The sequence below is a fragment of the Paramisgurnus dabryanus genome, chromosome 8 (genome assembly GCF_030506205.2).
Source record: "Paramisgurnus dabryanus chromosome 8, PD_genome_1.1, whole genome shotgun sequence".
NCBI classification, from domain to species: domain Eukaryota; kingdom Metazoa; phylum Chordata; class Actinopteri; order Cypriniformes; family Cobitidae; genus Paramisgurnus; species Paramisgurnus dabryanus.
Genome location: NC_133344.1, coordinates 3,672,740 through 3,697,896, shown reverse-complemented (window position 1 = coordinate 3,697,896; position 25,157 = coordinate 3,672,740). Strand labels below are relative to the sequence as shown.

The 25,157-nt window shown below is 41.7% G+C and overlaps 2 protein-coding genes across 2 annotated transcripts in view; both read right to left on the bottom strand.

Moving 5' to 3' along the window:
• The window catches only part of LOC135771698 (uncharacterized), a 232,922-nt gene extending 209,710 nt beyond the window's left edge, over positions 1–23,212 (bottom strand). The window contains exon 1 of the mRNA XM_065282066.2: positions 23,194–23,212. Within this exon, the coding sequence (XP_065138138.1) occupies positions 23,194–23,205 (12 nt within the window). The 5' untranslated portion in view covers positions 23,206–23,212. The remainder of the gene's footprint in view (positions 1–23,193) is intronic.
• LOC135771746 (uncharacterized) lies at positions 17,693–19,880 on the bottom strand. Its single transcript, XM_065282132.1, has one exon. The coding sequence runs from the start codon at positions 19,864–19,866 to the stop codon at positions 18,841–18,843; it is 1,026 nt and encodes a 341-aa protein (XP_065138204.1). The 5' UTR covers positions 19,867–19,880; the 3' UTR covers positions 17,693–18,840.
• Positions 23,213–25,157: the final 1,945 nt, after the last annotated feature.

The window sequence follows — 25,157 nt, the reverse complement described above, 5'->3', positions numbered from 1 at the left end:
ATCTACTCAATAAAATTGTGGCAACAGATTACAACCAATATCATTAATTACATTCAACAAATCAAAATTGATTTAGATTTACTCTATAAACTCCTTAATATTAACATATTCAAAAAGCCAAACTGCAATTTGCAATTAAAAGTTTTATTAACATTTAAACAAAAATATTGGGTATACTAGACAAAGATCTAGCACTATACAATAAAAAATATTATGCCATATCTACTCAATAAAAGTGTGGCAACAGATTACAAGCAATATCATTAATTAAATTCAACAAATAAAAATTGAGTTAGAATCACTCCATAAACTCTTTAATAGTAACCCTTTCAAAAAGGTAATCTGCAATTTGCAACTAGAAATTAATTTAAATTTAAACAAAATATTGGGTATACAGGACAAAGACCTAGCACTATACAATAAATACTATTCAATTATACTATTTTAATTTAACATCATCCATTAATATTTTTATTAGTAATGAGTATTATATCTGATTTCAGAATGACAGACAAAGATGAATCAATTCTTATTTTATTGCAGTCAAAAGAACAGGAAAGCATCTCATTTTTAATGATGTATTTGTAACAGTGTACAAAAAGTATTTTACAGTCTTTAAAGAAAACCGTCCAAATTTCCCGACGAAAGGTTACATGTTTGTGTTCTGTTACATTGATTCACACCCAGAAAATCAGACAGCAGTTTAGACTTACTGTACTGTAATCAGTTTATAAATGTCACAAGGTGACGATCTTTAGGGGCGGAACCAAAAGTTGGGAATTTTGGTTCCGCCCGGAAGTGTTCCACCCGGACCGGAAAGAGAAAACACCGGAACTTCCGGTAGCGCTGCGAGGAAGAAAATCGGCAAATTGAGTACAGCTGTGGCTAGTTAAGGACAGCGGTCGGCGATTGGAGGATACGCCGAACCAACCGGTATTTAAGACCAACTTTAAATCACAGCGGGGTGCTTTTTGTGACTGTTGGACGTGTGACTGTTTGCATTGTGCAGGTTCACTCAACACGCTACTGGTGGCGGTCGGACTCTCTCTCTCTCTAGTCAAAACAGACGCTTTGAAGTAAGTGTAAACCTTAAAGGTTGAAAGACGAATGTGAACAACGAAGTTGAAGACACATTACAAGGAGAAACTACGGAGTTGTGTGAGTACTCACTGTGGAGAAAATTGTGGAAGTGTTTCGAAGAGATGTACTGTTGCAGTATTGATGGTCGCTGATCGAAGGGAACGGAGGAAAAGAAGGCAGAGAAACATTTTGAGTTGTCGAGTGAGTAACTGTATTGCTGTGCAACCACTGTGTATTTACTAACCTGTCTTCTAGCAAATACCTCCGGGAAAACAAGGGAGAGCGGCCCTACCCCTAGGGAAGCGTGGTGGGTGAGCCGAGGAGGTTCTTTTGATCGAAGCCAGCCACAGTGACGAGACCACCACTAAGGCCGCGAGATCCATCGCAACTCGGACTCGGGCAAAGTGGGCGAAGACGGGCGTCCTTTATGTGTACACGATTGTGGTGGGTGAGTCTTTGTGCTGTGGAAATTTTCACTCTAGCGTGGTGCTGTGTAGTCTGCTGTGCATTGCTGTGTGTGTCTTGCTAGACAAACCCCCGCCTTCATACACTTTGTCTGGGAGGACGAAGAGGCTGTCGGCCTAAGTGGAACCCTATTATACTGTACGTGTGAGTGTGCTTCTAGCTACGAGTAACGGAGTGGTGGCCGAAAACGAGTCCTGTTGAGACAATTGGGGGTTTGAGAGAGCGGCGGCGAAGAGCTGGGAAAACCAGTGGATACGTGAGTACAACAAAGGCATGCTATTGTGGATATTTTGATGCTACGAAATACTTACTGTTGCAGAGAACGTGGTGTAGGAAATTCCGCCCGTCCCGAGGTCCCTACAAAAGGGCGCCCCTGTCCGGTGGAAGATCGCCTAACGGTGACGTGAGAGGGCAGCGCTTGGCCTTGGTGCGACGGTGCGACGAGTACACCCCTCTGTGACCAACACGCTCGTCGAGAGGGTCCGCCCCCGACGTTATATGGATACTGCATGTCCCACTTGATCCAATTGCGAGTATCGTAAGTCCGCCGTGCTCACTTTTTGCAACTAAATAACCCCAGGTCTGTGATTCGAATTTGAACAGGAAGGCACCGCATCCAGCTGCTGTCTGTGGAGAGAGGAAGAGAGAAAGTGAACACCAGAGAAAATGAACCGAACGAACCTCATACTTACCGTAGGCTGTGTGCAGCGAAGAGGTGAGAGAGCCAAACTGAATTAACTGTGTCTTGTGTCCCAGCTGCTGTCTGTGGAGAGAGGAAGAGATAAAGTGAACACCAGAGAAAACGAACCGACCGAACCTCATACTTACCGTAGGCTGTGTGCAGCGAAGAGGTGAGAGCGCCAAGCTGAATTAACTGTGTCTTGTGTCCCAGCTGCTGTCTGTGGAGAGAGGAAGAGATAAAGTGAACACCAGAGAAAACGAACCGAACGAACCTCATACTTACCGTAGGCTGTGTGCAGCGAAGAGGTGAGAGAGCCAAGCTGAATTAACTGTGTCTTGTGTCCCAGCTGCTGTCTGTGGAGAGAGGAAGAGAGAAAGTGAACACTAGAGGAAACAAACGGAGAAAGGTACGCAGGCAGTGAAGAGTCCATTTACCAGTCTCACAAATATTTATTTTTGCCTCCAGGAAGAAGAAGGAGGGCGCCACGGCTAGCAGGGACCAGGTTGGAGCCTGACGTTTCCCTTCCCCCGACTTAAAGGGGTTTTACATCCCCGCTGCCCCTTGCCCCTGCCTGACCCAGTAAAACAGACCCCCTGGAGGGAAGAGCCCGAAGAACACTTTAGTTTTAAATTGCCCTTTCCCCAATTCCCCATTCTTTTTAAATATTTAAGAAATAAAGATTGTTTTAATTTTTACCTGCTCTCGTTGTTGTTTGGTCATTGGGTTGGCTTTGGGGACCTCCTCGAGGTGGAAGTTGAGAAGGGGCGTGGCTTTAGTTAAAGCACAGCCAGCCCCTGGGTGTGACAGATTTTGGCGTAGTCGGCAGGATTCCACCTCGAGTTGAGTAGCCAAGGTCGCCCAATGACCGACAACACGGGGCCTGTAGCCCAACCCCGTGCCATGCCCGTCTTTATGGGTAGCCCCTGGATTCAGAAGTATGGAGGGACAGAATCGGAGGTGCGTTTGACCGAGTGGAAGGCCCAGTTAGAGTACCTAGCCGATCTGCAAGGCCTCAGCGCCGCCCAACGGCTCCAGTTTGTTTTAAACTCCCTAGATGGAGAAGCACGACGAGAAGTGCAAGCCGCCCCCGAAGCCGTTAGAGCCACCGCCCAAACTGTATTCCAGTTCCTTACCGAACAGTATGGTGACCACACCCCCGTAGCTGTCCTTCGCTCCCAGTTCTTCAACTGTAAACAGGGCCCCCGCCAACCAGTCAGAGCCTTTGCCCTGAGGTTGCGAGAACAATTCACCCGATTACAGACCCGACGCGATCACGGGCTGGGAGATGGAGAGACCCTACTGCGGGATCAGTTTCTCCTAGGGCTGAAGGAGGGCCCGGTGAGACAGAGCCTACGTGTCCAGTTTCGAAGGGACCCGGGTCTTACGTTCGAAGATCTGAAGAAAGAGGCGCTGGCCCTGGAAGGGGATGAGACTGAGGTGAGTGGTACCCCAGTGTGTGCGGCCGTCCGAGAGGTAACACCGGCGCAACCTGAATGCCCGGACTGGAAGCAAGCACTGAAGGCTGAGCTCTTGAAAGATGTCCGTGATCAGATGTTCGAACTGAAGAAAACCCTCGTGGGAGAATTGCGCCAAGGACGGGCGCAGGAAGAACTGCGGCCGGCGCCCCGAGACCGAGTGTACTCAGAGGGAGGCCGAGAGCCGTCTAGGCGCCCGAATTACGTCAACCGGCCCCGGTTTGAATGGGACGTCCAAGGGCGACCCATCTGCAACCGCTGTGGCAAACCGGGTCATTATAGCCGCCAGTGTGGGCCCCGCAGGGCGTCAGAAGGGGGTTTTTAGGACGGCCGGCCACAGTGGGTCGTGTGGCCGGGACCCCTCGAGAAGACCCCAGAAGAGGAGATGGCTCTAGGAGCCAGATGATTGGGCAAAGCCCCGTGGCGAAGGTGAGAGTGTGCGGCAGGGAGATCCAATGCCTGGTAGACACAGGCTCCCAAGTGACGCTATTTGCTGAGAGCTTATCCAAAGAAGTATTCGGGAAACGAGGAGCACCAAGGGCGGAGGCCCCCTGGCTTACTCTGAAGGGTGCAAACGGCCTTGACATCCCATATATCGGCTATCGATTGACGGACCTAGAGGTCCACGGAGTGGTGGTCCCCCAGAAGGGCGTGATAATCGTGCAAGATCATTGTCTGGGTGCACATCGAGCCCTGTTGGGCATGAATGTCCTTGCTGATTGCTGGGAAGAGCTATTTCGGGCTAGGCCCGTGTCAAGGATACCCCCCGCAGAGAGGCCCAAGTGGGAGCGTGTGGTAGCCGACTGCCGAAGGGTGCAAATGAGCCAAGTCCGCAGAGAACAGGAAGAGGTAGGAAGAGTGATGTGTCGTTTTGCTTTGTCTATCCCCGCAAGAAGTGAGGCTGTCGTGTGGGCCCGAGTACCGCCCCGAAGAGCGGGCCCAGAAGAGTGGGTGCTGGTAGAGCCCCATGTGAATTGTCCACAAGTGGAAGTGGCACGAGGACTAGCGATGGTCCGGCGGGGGAGGGTCCCCGTGAGGATACGGAATACACACCCATACGCGGTGCAACTGCATCGACACCAACGACTAGCCCGGCTGACAACGATCACACCCCATCAAGTAAGAGAAGAGGAGGATATTAGTTTTCGTCAGGTGTGCCCCACTGTCATTGAGGTGGCCCTGACGCAAGTAGACACCCCACGGGGTGGTGAGGAGAGGAGTGTGCCGAGCCACCTTGCGGGTGAGTCGTTACAAGGAGAGGAACTACAGCGAACACAGACACAGAAGTTACAGGCTCTCCTTCGGAGATGGCAGCATGTGTTCGCCACCCACGATGAAGACTATGGATGCACCCAGGTGTTAAAACATCACATACCTACCGGGGATGTAGGGCCCAGCCGGGAGAGGTATCGTCCAATTCCGCACACCTTGTATACCGAGGTACGTACACTCCTGCAAGGCATGCTGAGACGAGGAGTTGTCCGGGAGAGCAGTAGCCCGTGGGCAGCCCCCATAGTGCTTGTGCAGAAGAAGTCGGGGGCTTGGAGATTCTGCGTGGACTACCGCAAGCTGAACCTCGTGACCAAGAAAGACGCCTTTCCCCTGCCACGGATTGAAGATTCGCTCGCCAGCCTCACGCAGTCGGCGTGGTACTCTACCTTAGATCTGGCCAGTGGCTACTGGCAGGTGCAGGTGGCCGAAGCAGACAGGGAGAAGACTGCCTTCACAACCCCATTTGGATTATTTGAATGGGACCGGATGCCCTTTGGGCTCTGTAACGCTCCGGCCACATTCCAGCGGTTGATGCAGCGGTGTTTGGGGGGTCAGTTAATGGAGTCAGTATTAGTTTACCTGGATGATGTGATTGTCTATTCCCCAGATTTCGATACACACCTCCGGCACCTCGAGGAAGTCTTTCGGGCCATGGAGAAGTATGGCCTGAAACTACAGCCCGATAAGTGTCACTTGCTCCGGAGAAAAGTCAATTTCCTGGGCCACGTGGTCAGTGCAGCTGGAGTGTCCGTGGATCCTGGAAAGGTATCGGCCGTGAAGGACTGGAAGGCCCCGAGAACAGTGAGGCAAGTGCGATCCTTTTTAGGATTTGTGGGGCACTATAGGCGGTTCATAAAGAACTTTTCAAAGATTGCTAGACCCCTTAACCAGTTGCTAGTGGGCACAGGTCGGAACCGGGGCCATGGGTCGCCCAATGTAGACTGGGATGCCAATTGTGAGTCTGCTTTCCAGACGTTGAAGCAAGAGTTGCTACAGGCCCCTATCTTAGCATATGCAGATTTCACAAAACCATTCCTTCTGTATACAGATGCCAGTAATCTCGGGCTGGGAGCGGTGTTGGCTCAACGACAGGACGGAGTCGAGAGGGTAATCGCGTATGCCAGCCGGAGCCTCCACCCAGCCGAGAGGAATGATGCGAACTATAGTTCGTTCAAATTGGAGCTGCTGGCGTTGAAGTGGGCCCTAAGCGAGAAATTTAAAGACTACCTCTGGGGTGCCAAGGTAACGATCATTACAGACAATAACCCATTAGTACACTTACAGACGGCGAAGCTGGGAGCCGTGGAGCAGCGATGGGTGGCCCAACTGGCCAACTATGACTATCAACTGCAGTATCGACCAGGGCGAGAACACACGAACGCGGATGTCCTCTCAAGACTGCCCGAAGTGGAGAGCCCCGGAGGGGCTAGCCCAGATGAGGGCTATATGGTTGGAGTAGTGGAGGCACCAGGCAACAGATCAGAGGCCGTGCCCGAGAACTGGGGATGGGACCCCCGCCGATGGATGGAGAGGCAGGCCAGGGATCAGGATGTGCGGCCGGTAAGAGAATGGCTGGAACAGGGCAAACGGCCGACGCCAGCAGAGAGGTCAGCCCAGACGGATACTGGGAGGAGGCTGCTGGGGCAATGGGACAGGCTGGAGCTGAGAGACGGCGTTCTGTGCAGAAGGGTCAGTGACCCGAAGTTGGGCGAAGAAATACGCCAGATCGTGGTACCTGCAGATGAGGTAACAGCATTGGTTTCGGCGTATCATGACCAGTTGGGACACCAGGGACAGGAGAGGACCGTGTCCCTACTCAGGAGATTCTTCTATTGGCCCGGGCTAGAGGCATCAGTGCACGCCCTCATTCAAGCTTGTCCAAGATGCACGTTGTTCAAGTCCAGACGGGAGGCCCGAGCGCCGATGGTACCCATCCATGCGAAGGCCCCCCTCCACATCATAGCCATGGACTTTTTGACACTGGGTCGACCACGAGACCGCTACCAGAACATCTTGGTAATAACAGACCTGTTCACAAAATACGCTTGGGCTATCCCCACCCTCGACCAGACCGCAACCACCACCGCTACAGCTTTATGGCGAGCCGTCTTTCAGACATTCGGGTGCCCGGAGTTTCTGCACTCCGATCAAGGAGCCAATTTCGAGTCCAGGGTAATTAGGGAGCTATGTCAGTTGTACGGTTGTACGAAAACTCACACTACTTCGTATCATCCTCAGGGAAATGGCGGCTGTGAGAGATTCAATCAGACCCTATTGGGACTGTTGGGGACTTTGGACCAACGACGACAGGACGATTGGGTGAGTGCATTGCCAAACCTTTTACAAGCTTACAACAACAGCATTCATAGTACTACGGGGTATGCCCCTACTTACCTGATGTTTGGCAGACACATACGAATGCCCACCGACCTGGTCCTAGGAGTGACAGCCGATCAAGAGGAGGCGAGTGTGACGGAGTGGGTGGGGCGCCATCATCAGCTTCTGCATTTCGCCTACGAACAAGTGTCGAAAAGGATACGGACGGTATAGTAGTTTTTGTTGGGTAAATTACTGATCATATGCTGTATTAATATGATATTAGGCCTAAGGCCTGTTGTTTCTACACAAGGCTATAAGACACCCAGTTAAACTTTCGTTTTCTCAGTTAACTTTCGTTTCCTAATTAAAAGAGTCCAGGTGCGATCCTGCGACTATACCCCGATTGTTCTCGCCACGATTATCTTGAGAAGCAAGGTCGAAACAACTGATAAACAAGAGTACGTCATTTTCGATTAGCGAATTCGTCCAGCTGTACTTTGTTACATTAACAATAAGATATCTGTGCAAGCTAGGCCAAGGCCATGAAAACCAATAAACAGAATATATCATTTTAGATATGAGGCAGGATGCAGCTGCACTTCTGCTGCATCAAACAAATAAAATTAATTGTGGCAGACTGAGACCAATGAGAAGAACATACGTCATCTCAGATAAGAAGTGTTTGATCTTACTTTATAAAAATGGAGTCAGATGTTGGGAGGGCAGATGATCTTTTAGCGCCTCTATGAGGGGTATTGATTGTCTCACTTTGTTGGCTCGAGCGAATAAAGTAATTTTTGTTTGGCACCTGGAACCTTTGTCTCCTGAGTATTTTTTCTTATGAAGATTCAAGCTAAGACTTTTTGCCACAACATAACTTGGTGACCCCGCGACGTGATTGGACAGAGGCTACGGAGTGGAGGGCTGCAGACGGGCAGAGGTCGGCCAGGTCACACAAGGGCGCGCCACTATAGAGGTGAGCATAAAGTTACTTGCTTATTCTGTATAGTGCTTGTGTGGTCTGCCGAAGGTAAGCCCTGAGCAGTGTTGATACTCCAGGCCTCTCCAAATTGAACACAGCGATTTGATACTTATACTACTAATTAATTTGCTTCTATTAAGATAAAGATAAAATATTGAATTGCAAAGCAAGAAGGGGTTCCAGATTTCAAACAAGTGTGTGTATGTGAGTGCGGGTGTATTTTGGTGTTGGACCTGAGTGTTACAGTGCCTTGGGGTCTTAAAAAGATCTGAGTGTTACGGCATTTTGGGGTCCCACAAGAAACCTGAGTGTGACGGCACCTTGGGGTCTTGATAAAGATCTGAGTGTTACGGTGTCTTGGGGTTTCAGAACTTGAGTGAAATTGCAAGGGTGTGAGTGTAACCACGTCTTAGGAAAGGCGTGTTGGCACCCAGTGTTGGACCTGAGTGTTACAGTGCCTTGGGGTCTTAAAAAAGATCTGAGTGTTACGGCATTTTGGGGTCCCACGAGAAACCTGAGTGTGACGGCACCTTGGGGTCTTGATAAAGATCTGAGTGTTACGGTGTCTTGGGGTTTCAGAACCTGAGTGAAACTGCGTTTTAGGTAAAACGTATTGGGGTTCCAGGGCGTGAGTGAGACCACGGTTTAGATAAATCGTGTTGGCGTCCAGAGCGAAGAGCGCTCATAAATCCTGTAAGCCAGGTGGCCGTGTTACGGTCTATATTATTTTGTTGCTTTGTACGTTGCTTTTGTCAATCGTTGTAATAATTTGTGGTGAATTGTGTTGAGACAACAATCACTGCCAAAAAGAAGTAATATAGGAAGTTTGAGTGTTCTGTGTGAAGGCCCGGGCCGATGAGAGAGTGTTTTGCATGTCTGTGTCTTATTCAGCGTGGGAAAATGTTTGCCTGCTAGAACAGTGTCTGTGAAGAGATAAAAGCTTAGAGAGCAGAGAAGGGAGGGGCTCATGGTGTATGAGAAAGAGAGTGAGAGAGATTTTTGTGAATGAATGAATTTTTGTGAGTGAGAGCATATGAGAGATCAGTGTGTGTGTCTATATGTGTGTGTTAGTAAAGATAAAGTGAGGCCTCTGCAAATATAAACTGTAAATATGAGTGATTTTATCTTTAAAAACATTTTCTCATTTTCTTTTTGCCTTAATATACCTGATGAAGTAATTATGGTTGATAATAACTTAAAATATAAGAGACGTGTATTTATAGCAGCTAGGGATGTTCATATTGTATATAATAATAATTGCTAATGCATGGTGACACAAAGGTGGCCCCTAAATGAGACAAATTAGCAAAAGCAAAACTTTTTGAAATGCGTCCTACTTTAGAAATGACTTCTGTGGTAGATGAAAAAGAGACAATCTGCCCTTTTTGGATAATAATCATCTGAGCTAATTGCGTGCTCTTTGATGAGGTAATGTTGCGTGAATATCTGATAATGTATGAATCCTGGTTCTGTTGTTGATCTGTCGCTGCTGTTTGCACGTTTAAATGAGATAAAATGTTTTGTTTTTTTATCAGGACACAGACAACCGTCAACTATTTTTACTCAATGACAATTTAATATTAAAATCTTATAAGTTAATGGTTAATGTTCAGTTAATAAGCTGCGGTTGTCGGTTGAGAAAATTAACTGATATGAACATCCCTATTAGCAGCAGAAAGAGTGTGAAATGCTCAAATTCAAACTGAAATAAGAGATTTTTTAGCATTTAGCAAATATTTAGCAGTAATATAATATAAATTAATAGACTGGTATCTGAGATAATTAGTGGAAGTACAAAAGTTACCAGAAGTAGAGAAAAAGTGGCCATAGATAACCTGGCAAGTAATAATTAGAATCCTTTGTGGAATGACATGTTGATAGAATATTTAGATGAGGTTTGCTCATACAACCTTCAGAGATCAAGTAGGCCACGTACGCCTGAAACTGGAAATAATAATATTTTGGAAATATTATTTGTGAGTAAAGTTGTCTATTTATTCATTGGTCACCCCTTATTTTGTATTAGGGAATATACAATAATTATTACATAATAGTAAACAATAATAAATAATATTATGAATAAATAAATTAATAATTAAAAGTAATCCGTGATAAGAGTATATGGGTAAATAAGACCTGTGCATTGTGAATGTAGGCCTTTGATTGCCTGTGACAGAGAGAGTGTAATAAGAATATTTGTGGGAGAATTTGAGGGAGGAACCTTGAAGAAATACATTTTCCAAATTGACCCATGTAATTAATTCTAATTATGGTGAAGTGTGTTTACAGACATGGCATCCATATCAATGGAAAGGCTGAAGTTCAGACATCCTATCAGCACGGATTTGATTACAAGAACTTCCAAACAAATGGACCAAACATACCAAACACTTGAGGACAAAATGGCCAGAGGATGGGACATTTGAGGTAACAGTGTGTGAGGACGTGGAAAATTTGTAGAAATTACAAACCCTAAGAATAAAATATGAGAAGAGATGAGAAAATAGTAATAATAATAATGATGATAATAATAAAATAATAGTTTTTAATTTATTTAAAAAAGGAGGGACTTAACTTTTTAAAATTTAGAGTAAATAGATTTAGAATAAAGAGATTCTAAAAGAAGATGATAAAAAGTTGTAGACAAAGGAAAAAGGCCTCCTCTAGGGATGAGGGATTTAAAAACCAATTACCAATAATTACAGGTGACATACAATTTGAGGACAGAATAGAATTAGAGCCAGACCAATCACAGGCTAGAGCACAACCCCTTTTACAAACCCCTATACTCGCCACAAACACAGATGAGCCCACAAGCCCAATAAAATAAATAAATAAATAAATAAATAAAATAAAATAAAAAAATAGACAGCAAACCAAGGCCACAACCCAGTTCTTAACGCATAGGCTGATGCAGCCAAAACATTAGGAAAGATGTTAACACCCCCATGAGATACATAAGGCATATGATAGTGTAGACACAGCCCTACATCAGATAACACCCCTAGACGTAGACAAAACAGAAAGGCCTAAGTTAAGGATGGACAAATTTAGGAATGACATTTTAAAAAAAGGTAAATGATACAACACCGACAGGAAGTGTAGGGTAGGGACCAGGCAGGCTGGAGAAACCAGACCAGTAAAAGCTACAAGCAAGAGGAAAATTCAAGCATGCCGCCGGTATCTCAAGGATGGAGAGAGAGGGTGCAAGGATTTAAAGTTTGAGACTGGACGCTGGGTAAACGTTGGACAAGAACAGCAAGCTGCATGGATTTATGCCAAGAGACAATGTTTAAGTTGAAGAACCCAGAAATACATCAATGTGCCTGATTTTGATAAACGGACAACAAGGACAATGTAAACCCTGGGCCACTCAGGATTTTGATGGACTAGCTGCACGCCTTCCAGAAATACATGAAGGAGCCGGAAAATGGATACAAACTTTTGAGCAAAAGACAGCAGGGTGTGTCTCGGCCATAGGAGATATCAAGGCCCTGTTGGCAAAGTGTGTCGGTGGAACAAAGTTGAATGAACTTTTGAATGATGCTGGACTGAGAATTGCAATTGACAACATCAGAAGAGATAAAATGACCTTTGCCCCCTTCAGGAAGAGCACGTGGACAACAATACACAGAGAATACCCCATGCAGATTGACCCGAAGATGCTGAGAGGTGATCCGATTAGTGAAACAGAAAATCCAACAGCATATATACATGAACAGCTGAAACGGTGGTGTGGAGAACTGGAAAAAGACCCGGAAGAAGACTTTGTTTTAGCTGCACTGTTCAGAAAGGCAATAGTGGAAGCTGTGCCACCACCGGTTAAAACCAAACTCGAAGATGTAGTCGAACTGAACTCTAAATCACACAAGGAGTTCTGTGATCATGTTTCACATGCAGTCAAGCAGCACCAAAAGAATGAGTTGAAGGCAACAACAGCAGAGAGAGAGAGAGAGAGAGAGAGAGAGAGAGAGAGAGAGAGAGAGAGAGAGAGAGAGAGATGCAGCGGGACGACTTTGTGAGCAAAACTAAGAAAAAAGAACTAGCTGTTCTGAAGGAGAAACAACAAGCTTTAATGGCGCTCATCAACACACCTGCCCCCACCATCCAGCAAACACAGATAGCAACACCAGCCCAACCCACTCCGGGAAATGCTCAACAGCAAGCCACTCTCATTGTTATCTGTGCAAAGCCAAAACAGCAAAACAGCAGGAATGGACAAAAACACCAATGAGGCAGAGGACAAGGCAGAACCAAAAGATCACGTGATAGATGCTGGGGCAGCCTGGACACTTCAGAAGTGAATTTCTGAATAACCCATGATCTAATTAAGATCAACAAAACTGACAGCAGAATTAACAAGGCGGATGGTTGAACCAACAAGACTGGTAGCCAAACCAGAGACAGTAAGGCCCACCCATAGCAGCAGCAGCAATCACAACAACAATCACAGTCCAAATTATACTACACACCTCCACCTGTCTGAGAAGGTTAAAAAACAAGCAGGATTTTAAGGAAAAAACCCAGCTCAGACACCTCTGACTGCTCCAGTCTGTCTGTAATAAAAAGCCAAACAAGTGATTTTAGCAATTTTAGTTTCTAAGCACACCCATTAATCTTTAGAAAGAGGTACCCTGTGTAGATTAAAATTGCAGATATCTTGTTCCCCTGATGGAATTTATATTAACAGTATGGCAGTTAGAAAAATTACAATGATGACACCACAAGTAAACTTATATTGGATAGGAAAATTTAGAATAGAATATATACAAGATAATTACAAAATGGAAAAAGTTTGTGAAAGAGCAAATTAATGAACATAGAAGGTACAGTCTGAATTTTTACTGTATTATGATGTATGACCCCTTATGCAGAACAGATCTAGAAAAAGAGTGAATAAATAAGAAGGAAGGATAGAAAGTTCCCCTGATTCCCCACATATAGAATAGTGCCCCAAGTTACAGCTTCACAGATAGACACTTGATTTAATAAAAAAAAAAAAAAAATAAAAAAAAGAAGGATTTTTGACTCTACAGCACATGTTTTTGCACAACTATTTTGCAGGCAAATAAATTAAGTATTAAGATCTTAGCCATATGATGAAAAATAAAATAGGGAACGCAGTAAAATTCTATACTGCTCATTTTGGAAGAGAGGAGAAACAAGAAAGTTGTGTGCACCATGGTTCTGGCACTAGTTGCAACTGATAAGATAGAGATTCTTTGGCACTCATCCCAGAGCAGGCCTAACATCAGAAATAGAGCAGCTGATTCAAACTAATTTATGGAAAACCTAAAACATATGTGAGTTTAACAAAAATTTAGCAAAATCTGTAAGAATTAAAATGGAAAACAACAATACCCATTGTGACAGGAAACAAGAAAATGTTAGAAGCACTATTGAGGCATTAGGAGTTTTTAGTAGAAACAACAAGCTATTGTAAAACACCAATATTTTCTGTAGCTAAAGCTTTATTTTTATACATGATTGGAGAAATATAAATGATGAATTTGAAGATTGGCCAGCACACAGTAAGTTCCGGATCCACACACACTGTTAACTAGTATCCCTCCTGAAGTAAAATATTTCAATGAAATTGACTTATGCTCTGCTTTCTTTAGTATTTAACTGGACGAGAAATGCAGAAACTTTTACCTACAAAGGTAAACAACTCACTTATTCTATATTACTGAAAAATTTCCTCATTTACTTTGTATTTTCAATTAATTAATTATTAAAAACAGATTTGAAAAGATCTAGTGTTGGACAATGCGCTGTTCCAATATGTGGATGACCTATTAATTTACTATCCCACACTTGACCCATGCTGTAGAGATTATAAAAGTATTAAATAAATTATCTGAGGGGGGAGGCACAAAGCCTCTAGAGCTAAATTACAACATTGTTAAACATAAGTTAAATATTTGATAAGATTAATTGCATATAAGGCTGAAATTATGACCCAACAAATAAGAAGGCATAAGCAATGCACTTATGCCACAAAGGAAAAAACATGACAGAGTTTAACTTTGATAGGATAGAAGATCATTTAACAAAGATTGCATATCCCTAAAATCATTAATAATTGGGTGAAGCAACAAAATTTAAGTGCCTTACTTTTATTTTAAAGCATTCATATTATAAAATTGAGACATATCTGTAGCCCCAAGTGTGTGTGATGAAGATTACTCATTAGATGATAATGTCTCAACAGAACTAATGTAACAGGGGAAATAAATGTGGGATAAAAATCCATAAAAATTGCATCACAATTTGACATTTGGATAAATATATGTTTTGGCAAAATTTATATGTCAGAACTTGGTTTAATCTGTGAGCTACAACGACATTTGGAAGGGGACAGAAACCAATTATCTATGACACCTGAGGTATAACTATTTAAGAGCTGTTGCCCCCCCACAGAGGATAGCTACCCATTTGTTTGAAAAACCTTTCGTATGTTAGCATTTCTTTTGGCATCAAACAGTGAGTTTGAATTTGTCTAGTTAAATTAGATCAGAGAAAATGTGGGTAAGTGAGCTGAACCGGAAGACTTTTTCCTGTGTTTGTTATTTTCTTTTTTGGAAGTTAGGAAAGTTTTAACTCAGGAGATATTGTAGTTCAGATTAGTTAGCTCACAGTCCTGGCCTTATCTAAGTATTTAGCTTTGACTTTAGTGACATTATATTTTCCATTAGTTTGTTTCGGTTACATTTTTATTTTGGAAAAAAAAGTGATCTTTTGCTTCGCCATAATGATTTGTTTTCTGTTTTTTGATTAGCTTAATATGTTAGTACCTCAATTGGGTTGTAACAAGCATAATGAGCATGTTGAGCCCTGACCTCTTTATCATATAGTAAAAAGAGCATTTCAAATTGCCAATTCTTTTATGATTGGATAGATTATATTGATCAGCCAAGAGGAATACCAAATGATCTGCATTCCAAATTTGGATTTAAATTCACACTGATTTGGATCTGAATGGATTAATCATCTCTATTACAATTAGAATCAATTTATTAACTATAGTGATGATAAAATGAAGCTGATAGAACAAGTAAGACTTAATGATGATACTGATTTGAAAATTGATAACTGGTTTGCTTTTTTCCTGGGGAGCTTGGCTAACCAAAACGATATTTCATGTTATATTGCAATTGTTGTTTTTTCTTGCTCTTCTGTTGTGTTCTACCTATCTTCAGGTCTGTGGTGACTAAGGCAACTGCCAAGCAGATGGCAGTACAAACAGGGACTAAGTGTTCACCAAAGTCCTGACGGCCTAATGCTAAACATACATACTACATCGTTAGTTGACACCACACCACCAGCTGACAATACTTATGAAACTATGGATTAAAATGTTACATTCTTTTGTTTCTTTGTTTTCCATCTTTTTGTGATATGTTTGGTTAGTAAGGGAGCAAGTTTATAATTGTATTTCTTTTATTGTTTTTCAGTATTAGTTACAAATCATTAGTCCTGAGTAGGCAGGAAGTTAGAGAAATTCTGCTTTTAAACTTTGTTTTCATCTTTAATTTCCCCTCTTGTGTGGTGACTGTAGGTCCTGGTGTCTTTTTAGATATAAAATCCAGGGGACAAATTGTCTAGCTCGGCCGCACAACGGGGGACAATGTAAAGATGTGAAATAATAACTAGACCATTTAATACACATAGACTCGTATTAAGAAACACAGATATCGGAGCACAACTTCACCTCGACTACACTAAAGAGTGTCTCAGATAGCGCCCCTGGTGACCGGAAAAGCTAGGGGTTCCTCTGAGAACGAAGGTCCATCATTGTGCAGTCGCTGGAATTATAATCTTTGCACTAAAGTTACACACATCACCATTATATTATTAAACATAGACTGTCTAGATATTTTGACTACTGATATACTACACTACTGAATTTTTACTGCTGCACTGAATCTTAATCTTTAATTAATCAATATATTTACTACTGATCATGATTACTGGCTTATTTTGATTGATATATTTTCTTTCAGCATTCTTTAGTAATGATAAGTCTTACACATTTTAAAATTACTGAATTTGATTTTACATGTGTCTTTCTTTTTCTTAATTACAAATAATGAGATACTAATTGTTTTTGAACATTTTAATTTTTGGGTTCCTTTAGTATGTACAGGGTCCAAGAATCTTTTTTCCTTCTTTTAAGCTAATATACTCACTTAAACAAACAAGAATGGTGCCATTTTGGGAAGGTTTTTGATTCTTGTTCCCTTAAGGGAGTGAGTGCTGCATCTTAACTGCGTCTGTGTTAGGATCTGCATGGAACTTTTGATCCATGAAAGCTCTTAGCTAGTATAACATCATGTGCGACGACGTTCTGCTGCAGCACTCTCATTATGTGATGTTTTCTTAAAGGTACCCCCTCATGTTTGATGGACTCAGGAGTCCATAAGGGGGGAATATATAGTAGTTTTTGTTGGGTAAATTACTGATCATATGCTGTATTAATATTATATTAGGCCTAAGGCCTGTTGTTTCTACACAAGGCTATATGACACCCAGTTAAACTTTCGTTTTCTCAGTTAACTTTCGTTTCCTAATTAAAAGAGTCCAGGTGCTATCCTGCAACTATACCCCGATTGTTCTCGCCACGATTAGTTTGAGAAACAAGGTCGACATAAGCGATAAAGAAGAGGACGCCATTTCAGATTAGTTATCTTTCGTTTTCTCAGTTTCCTAATTAAAAGAGACCAGGTGCTATCCTGCAACTATAGCCCGATTGTTCTCGCCACGATTAGTTTGAGAAACAAGGTCGACATAAGCGATAAAGAAGAGGACGCCATTTCAGATTAGTTATCTTTCGTTTTCTCAGTTTCCTAATTAAAAGAGACCAGGTGCTATCCTGCAACTATAGCCCGATTGTTCTCGCCACGATTAGTTTGAGAAACAAGGTCAAACAACCAATAAACAAGAGTACGTCATTTTAGATTAGAGAATTCGTCCGGCTGTACTTTGCTACATTAACAAAAAGTTGGTTATGTCAGGGAAAGCCAAGGCCAATCGAAATAATAAACAGAGAACGTCACTTTAAGATTTAAGAAGTCCAGCTGTCATTTAAGATATGAAGAAGGATTCAGCTGCACATAAAACAAACAGATTAATTGTGGCAGACTGAGACCAATGAGAAGAACATACGTCATCTCAGATAAGAAGTGTTTGATCTTACTGTATAAAAATGGAGTCAGATGTTGGGAGGGCAGATGATCTTTGAGCACCTCTTTGAGGGGTATTGATTGTCTCACTTTGTTGGCTCGAGCGAATAAAGTAATTTTTGTTTGGCACCTGGAACCTTTGTCTCCTGAGTATTTTTCTTATGAAGATTCAAGCTAAGACTTTTTGCCACAACATAGCTTTCCTAGAAAGAATGAAAGACTGACAAAATACTAAATAATTAAGTAAACTTTCATTTACCAGCCCAGAGAAAAGGCCTATAGTAGAAGTCAGGAGACATAATCATTGAAAAAATGAACAAAGCATTTACTGAATAATCTGAACAGTTTCTTTCTCAGTGTGTTTCTATACCAACCAAAGTTAATGAACAATTAAAGACATTGTGGTCCCATGACATAAATACTTTAAAAAACAATTAGAAAAATCACATAGCACACAATATAAAATTAATGAGTTCTTAAAAGAGATAAATGGGACATAAAAATGATAAATGTGTTAATTCATGTTGTTTTTCATATTTTATTAACACTATTGTAGTTCTGAACAGTTAGTTTGCTCTCGGACACATACACACATACACTTTTTAACCGGTTTGCACCTAAACCGCTAATTTTAAGCCAATGACATCATGTCAGGTCATCATGTGGGCCGCAGACGCTGCTAGGCGCTGATAGTTTAAGATGTTTGGTTAGACGTTTAATTAGCTAAAAGGAAGATATTTTTTAGTGGTTTTAATGGTAAAAGCTAATGGTTCCTTTTGGTATTTTAATGGAAACCATTAGGAATTTCTGTAAAGGTTTTATTGGGTTTTTTTTTCAGAAGGGATGTGACTTGACAGAGTAAATGTCTTGTCACACTAAGGGCAACTGACATATTCCTGTGGGGTGGGTTTAGTCAAAAACTGTTCTACTGTAGTCATTAAAACAGGAAGTAGAGGTCTGTAGTCCAAACCGGCCGTTCGCTGTAAGCTTTGAAAGGCGAATTCTGTTAAAGAAAATATATCGCCTGGCAGTAAGCTTTATCATTTTATTTTACAAGTATTATTTATGCTGTTATAGCAACATTACACTCTAACTAGGGTTTAAAAAATAGCATTAGGAAAACGTGACCTTTCAATCTTGCAATCACAAACCTTGTGGCTAAAACTGGTACTGCAATCACACAACTAGTGGCCAATACGCAAAATGACAACATAAACATCAGTTGAGGACTGCAACTCCACTTTTTAAATGACAATATCCTTGCCAGGCCACTGATGTCAGTGATATAAATATTTGAAATGAAAATTAATTCTTAATGTCTAGTGACATATCATGGCCATTTTATGATTAATTTATATACATTTCTTACATACTGTTCCTTTATGGTTTCTCTCCAGTATGAAGTCTCTGATGAGATTTTAAGTGATCTGACTTAGAAAAAGTCATGTCACACTGAGAGCATTTGTAAGGTTTTTCACCTGTATGAATTCTCTTGTGATTTAGTAATGTACCCCGTTGTCCAAAACTCTTTCCACAGAGACTACAGTGATAAGGTTTCTCCCCAGTATGAACAATTTTGTGTTTTTTTAAGCTACTTGAACAAGCAAACGTCTTGTCACACTGAGAACATTTGAAAGGTTTTTCACCTGTATGAAGTCTCTGATGGGCTTTCAAGTGACCTGACTGAGCAAACGTCTTGTCACACTGAGAGCATTTGAAAGGTTTTTCACCTGTATGAAGTCTCTTGTGATTTAGTAATGTACCCCGTTGTCCAAAACTCTTTCCACAGAGACTACAGTGATAAGGTTTCTCCTCAGTATGAACAATTTTGTGTTTTTTTAAGCTACTTGAACAAGCAAACGTCTTGTCACACTGAGAACATTTGAAAGGTTTTTCACCTGTATGAAGTCTCTGGTGCCTTAGTAAGGCAGCATTTACATTAAAACTCTTCCCACAGTGAGGACACTCGTAAGGTTTTTCACCTGTATGAAGTCTCTGATGAATATCAAGATTTTGTTTGGTTCTGAAGTATTTTCCACATTCAGTGCAGTTGAAAGGCTTTTCACCACTGTGTGTCCTCATGTGAACATTTAGATCAGAGGAAGAGACACAAATCTTCCCACACTGCTCACAGTGAAACTGCTTCTTCTTCTTCTTCTTCTTCTTCTCTCTGTGGTCTTCTGAATGAAGTTTCTTCTCTTGTAAGGTAGTAAAGCTGATCTCAGATCTGGTGAAGAGTTTCTGTTCTGTGTGTTTTCTCTCATGTCTCTCTAAAAGTCTCTGTGAGCTGAATGTCTTTCCACAGGTGATGCAGGAAAGAGTTTGTGCTGTCAGTCGCTCTTTTGATGTTGAGGACGTTATTTCTATATCCAAACATGAATCGCTCTTCACACCTGAAAGAAACATGAAACAAATAAATTGTCTTTTCACTCTTATTTACACAAAGAAGGATGAAGAATTGAGATTCTGTATATTTTTCTAGATTCACACATAAGACAGAAGTCAGGTGTCAGTCCTGTTAATACAGCTGGATCATTGTTAGTGATGGGATATTTAAAGCAAGGGTCCGGAGCGTGTGTTGCGAATAAATGGATATGGGTGAGCAATATGACGATATCGTGAACGATTAAAATGTCTCCATGATCCACTTTTCCGGCAACATCATTGTACCCGTGCCTACATCAAGTACGTGACAAGGGGGCTCGCTACACGAAGGCGAGTTGTACCTTTTCCCTGCGTTTGGCGCACGTGTCCGCCGAGCTTTCAAAGTATTGACCGTGTTCCGACACGCAATACAAATAATTGTTTAAATTATTCAGGGCATCGCTGATGTGCAACATTTACAGTAAATAAAAAAATTTGCATAAGTGAAGAAAAGTAGCCAATCCACCATTGCAAACAAAGTTTAGAACAAACAAAAAAACAGGAATCAAACATTAGGGTGACGAAAATGCTCCACAGCTTTTTGTTCTTGGATGAATTAAAAATTAAAGAAGAGAAAACGACAGTGAGTGCGTTTACATGCACACTCTTACGCCAATTATGCTTAATAAACTGATAACGTGATCTACGCTAGGGCTGGGTATTGGCCTTCCGATACAATACGTATCACGATACATGGGTCATGATACGATACAATCATGTCCAGACAACTGGACAGTGACAACTACAGCAGTGGCGGAGGTCGTTTGACGCACACAGAAAGATTTGATGGTTTTAAAATATCGATAGTAGAGATCAAAATACCGATACACTATCGATTAGGGATGTAACGGTATTATAAATTTCGTGGTATTGCGGTATAAAAAAAAATTGACGGTACAACCATGGTCACGTGATTCGGTAAAACATAAGGTCTTCCGAGCAACACGTGTAGTTTTTTTCCGATCAAGTGAAGCGAGTGGAGGGACGCGGGAACTACAATTCCCATAATCCCATGCGTGCCACTCTGATGCCTCTCTACAAGTGGAGCGACAATGGCGGAAGCAAAAGAAACACGGATTTTAAATCTGATGTGTGGAAAAAGTTCGCGTTCGCTGTGACAAGAAACGAGAAAGGACAAAATGTGATGGACATACAAAAAACGAATGTGAGTAAATCCATGAATGAGGAGAGCGTGTATGGCGTTTCTCAATTTCTCAATCTGCTTAAAACCCATCATCTTTTCTTGATTCTACAATCACAACTGTTGCTTTCATAGGAGTATCAAGCATTAGCATTAATAATAATAATAATAATAATAATAATAGGTCAATTGAGGGAGTGACTCAATTCTTAAAACCTGACTGATTGGAAGTTGTTTAAAGTTGACAAACTAAACTGAAACTTGATTTTTTTATTTTATTACATGGTCTAATTATTTTTGTCATTTTTATGAAAATTGTAAACACTATGCTACGCTACACTTTGTACATTGTAATGTTCAGTCTTGTTTAATGAACACTTATGGCAGTTTTTCCAAGTCTTCATATGTTTTTTCCTTCCTGTAAATGTTTCACTAATTACCGTACCGTGGGCATCCTACCGAAATACTACCGTACCGTGAATTTTTGATACCGTTACATCCCTACTATCGATACAGCTAACTATCATGATAGTTAGCTGTTTCGATATTTTTGCACAGCCCTAATCTCCGCGTATGAAAGATAAACGTCACACGCGGAAGTAAGCGCAAAGTAACGTATAAAAGTCTCTGCTCGACTAAAGCAGTTGGCAGAGAAACTGTTAAAATAGCAGCTCATGTTACATTTACAGGTTCTACAGACCCGAGAAGAGATACAACAATATAGCTTTAGACAGATATATGCCGTCGCTTTTAGATCAACTATTATGTACTATAGGTGGTGAAGTCACTGCCAGCGAGAAAACTTCTTGAATTCTTCAAGTCCCATGTAAGCGCAGTTGTCTGCATAGCCAGATTATTGATTTGCATGTAAACGCATGAAAACAGTTTTCTATAATAAGCAGATTTTTGATAGTTATCCGCTTATTCTGTGCATGAAAACGCACTCAGTGTTTGTGCAAATGCTGTCTATTTCCTTTGTGTAATTGTTTGTAGTGGAGTGTCCTGAAAGACTCTTCGGAGATAAAAAGAATGTAATACTACTCTATAGGTACTCCAGATTAACATCAGAAATGCAGAAACAGCATGTGTTACATGAGCTTTAAAACTTTATATGACAAAAATTATATTTAAAGGAAATATTCTTACAGTTATTCAAAGATGCACAAATAATTCCATATATTATTTCCTGTTTAAGAGCACGACCTTCATTATTTTCTGGGGAATTTTGAAACTAACAGAAGTCAGTTGGACAGAAAGAAGCCTCCAGAACTTCATCAAAAATATCTACAAATGTGTTCATAAGACAATCGGAGCACTTGGGGGTTTAGAATGACACAGGGGTAAGTGATTTTTGATCAAATTATTATTTTAGGGTGAACTAACCCTTTAAGCCTACATACCTGTTGCTCAATAATTATTAAAGATATCCTAAACTCAGTGAGATTGTGACTGAAAACCCAAAATAGGTGCTCCCAGTTAAAAACACCATAATAATTAAGGAGACATACCTGATGGAATAAAATCATCATCTTCATCAGTGTGATCTTCCTCTTCTGTGGGTTCAGTTTTGATTTCTGTGGGTTCAGTTTTGATTTCTGTGGGTTCAGTTTTGATTTCTGTGGGTTCAGTTTTGATTTCTGTGGGTTCAGTTTTGATTTCTGTGGGTTCAGTTTTGATTTCTGTGGGTTCAGTTTTGATTTCTGTGGGTTCAGTTTTAATCTTCATCATGAGGTTCGTGCAGTCGATGAGTTTAACTGAACACATCTTCAGTTTGGTCTGCAGGATCTGCTGCTGTTCTCCAGCGTTACAGACAGAATCCAGAGACTCTGTGGAGGTTTGATCCTCCTGTAAGCTCTGTTTACTGTCACACACTGTAGTGTCCTGAGTGTCTGTGGGCTTTGACTCAGTATAACAGAGTAAAGTCAGACTGAGCTCGGAGTCCTGTGTGTGTCTGGATTTCTCTTCAGAGAGTTTAGAGTCCAGCAGTGGCTGTGGTGTGCGGCTCTGATCTCTGCTCATCCACACTGAATCCAGACTCCCATCATCACTCACATACACTGAAGATTCACAACAATCCACATCCTGACAACACAACACACACAGACAGTAAGATTAGAAATGATTTGATGTTGTCTGATTCAGGTAAATGATGTTTAAACTGTACAAACCTCTCGTTTCATTGCTAAATCTCTTCTTGACCTCAGCTTTGTCTCCAGTAACGCCACCTCTTTCTTCACCTGAGAGATTTCTGTGATGAAATCATCAATATATCCAGCATGGACAGATCAGTTCATACTGATTTACAGCACAGCACATCATCAACGTCTCAACACTTAAATACACAGAGACAAGACTCTGTTTACACTCAATGAAACACGCAAGAGAGAAAAACACTGAGGATACACAAACACATCACACGCACGCTCGCTCTTTCTTTCTTTCTTTAGTGAGTTTATCTGCGGACTAAAGAGCTGCAGCGCCTCCTGCTGTACTGGAGACAGAAGACGCTCACTGCTTTATAAGTGAGTATGAGGAGGCTGCAGATCTGGAGGCAGATTTACGGCTCTGTTGTTTCTGGTGTGTCAGTAGGGTGTACAGTGAGTAAGAGTGTACACAATATAAGATAAACAGTCTGATGATCTGCACCAAATATATATGTAGATATTCACTGTTGATTCAAGCACTGCCTACAGGAGACGATTGAACTGCAATGGAATTTTGTGAATTGAACAATTAATGACACACATTATGGTAACTCCCATATGAAAACTAACCACGGTTTTATTGTGGTAAAAGTGTAGTAACCATGGTTTTTGTGTAGTGATTACCAGGGGTTAAATTGGAATTTGTTATGTGGGCGGGCTCTGCGGGGAGGGGTACCTCAAGGGGTAACATGTTTAATACTGATGATAGCAAAGCCACTGGTGTGTTTCAATGACATTCTGGACCTCTATAGGATTTGATAAGTTTCAGCTTTAAAGCTGTGCCAGAGGTTGACCCAAAATATTTTAAAAAGAGCTTCTGAATTTTAAATGATGCAAATCTATGAGTTTGACACCCTATATCCATTTGTTGCACATGTCATTATGCACAATTGATCAAATTTTAAAGGAAGTTAAAAGAATTAACATCCTTGAATAATTCTAGGCATAAGATAGGCTACCCCAAAATACTCAATTAACAAGAAAAGGTACAACACACAGTACTGTATCAGCAACATGTCTTAGAAATTAGCCATAGAGATTCCCTATGCTGGTCAGCAGCTAAAACAATCATATAGTTAGGTTTGATTTGTGTAATCAAAATACATTATTTTATTAAACTATACAATAGTTACATCCAGTGTTATTCAGTTAACATAATGTATTTAGATGAGTGGCATACATACTTTAATCCTTTACACGTTTCTAGTCTTCTATAAAGTTTTCTCGACGTGGGCACCATTCTTACCTCTCTGTCTCTCTCTCTCTCTGTCTCTCTCTGTCTCTCTCGTCAAATGATCCTGCGTGAGAGCGCGTTCTTGAAGTTCTGAGTGTTTTCGCTTGAGCTGCATAACTTGCGCGAAGACGCATTTAAAGGGAAAAGCGCGTGTTTTCGCGGCAACTGCGGCGCCCAATTCGCGTCATTTTCATCGCCCCGTGCGAGGACGCGCCTGGTTGCGTCTTTGCATTGACTTTGTATGTAATCTGCTCGCGCAAATCGTTGAACTTGCGTTGGTGAGTATGCATCATAATGAATGAAAACACATTATTCCCTTCGCGTCAGTGCACACGCACCAGCGCAGCGGGTACACTGGCAAGAGCAGAGCGAGACCTTCAGCCTATGTGCCGGGGCTTAGCCCCGGACGGCCCCGGCCCAATTTAAACCCTGGTGATTACTATCAGCAAAACCATGATTTTACTACACTAGCCAAAGTTTAACTATGATTTTTAAAATTGTGTTTTACTACAGTAACCATGTTTTTTTTTTGTAGTAAAACCATGGTTAAATTTATTCAGGTTTTCATAAATTACTGTCACCTCTTTGTATCTCTGTATACACACAGGGAGAGAGAGTGTGCACGCGAGACAGATGTGACAGTAAATTTAAATATGAAAACCTATGAATATAATTCAAGTGATACTACATCCTT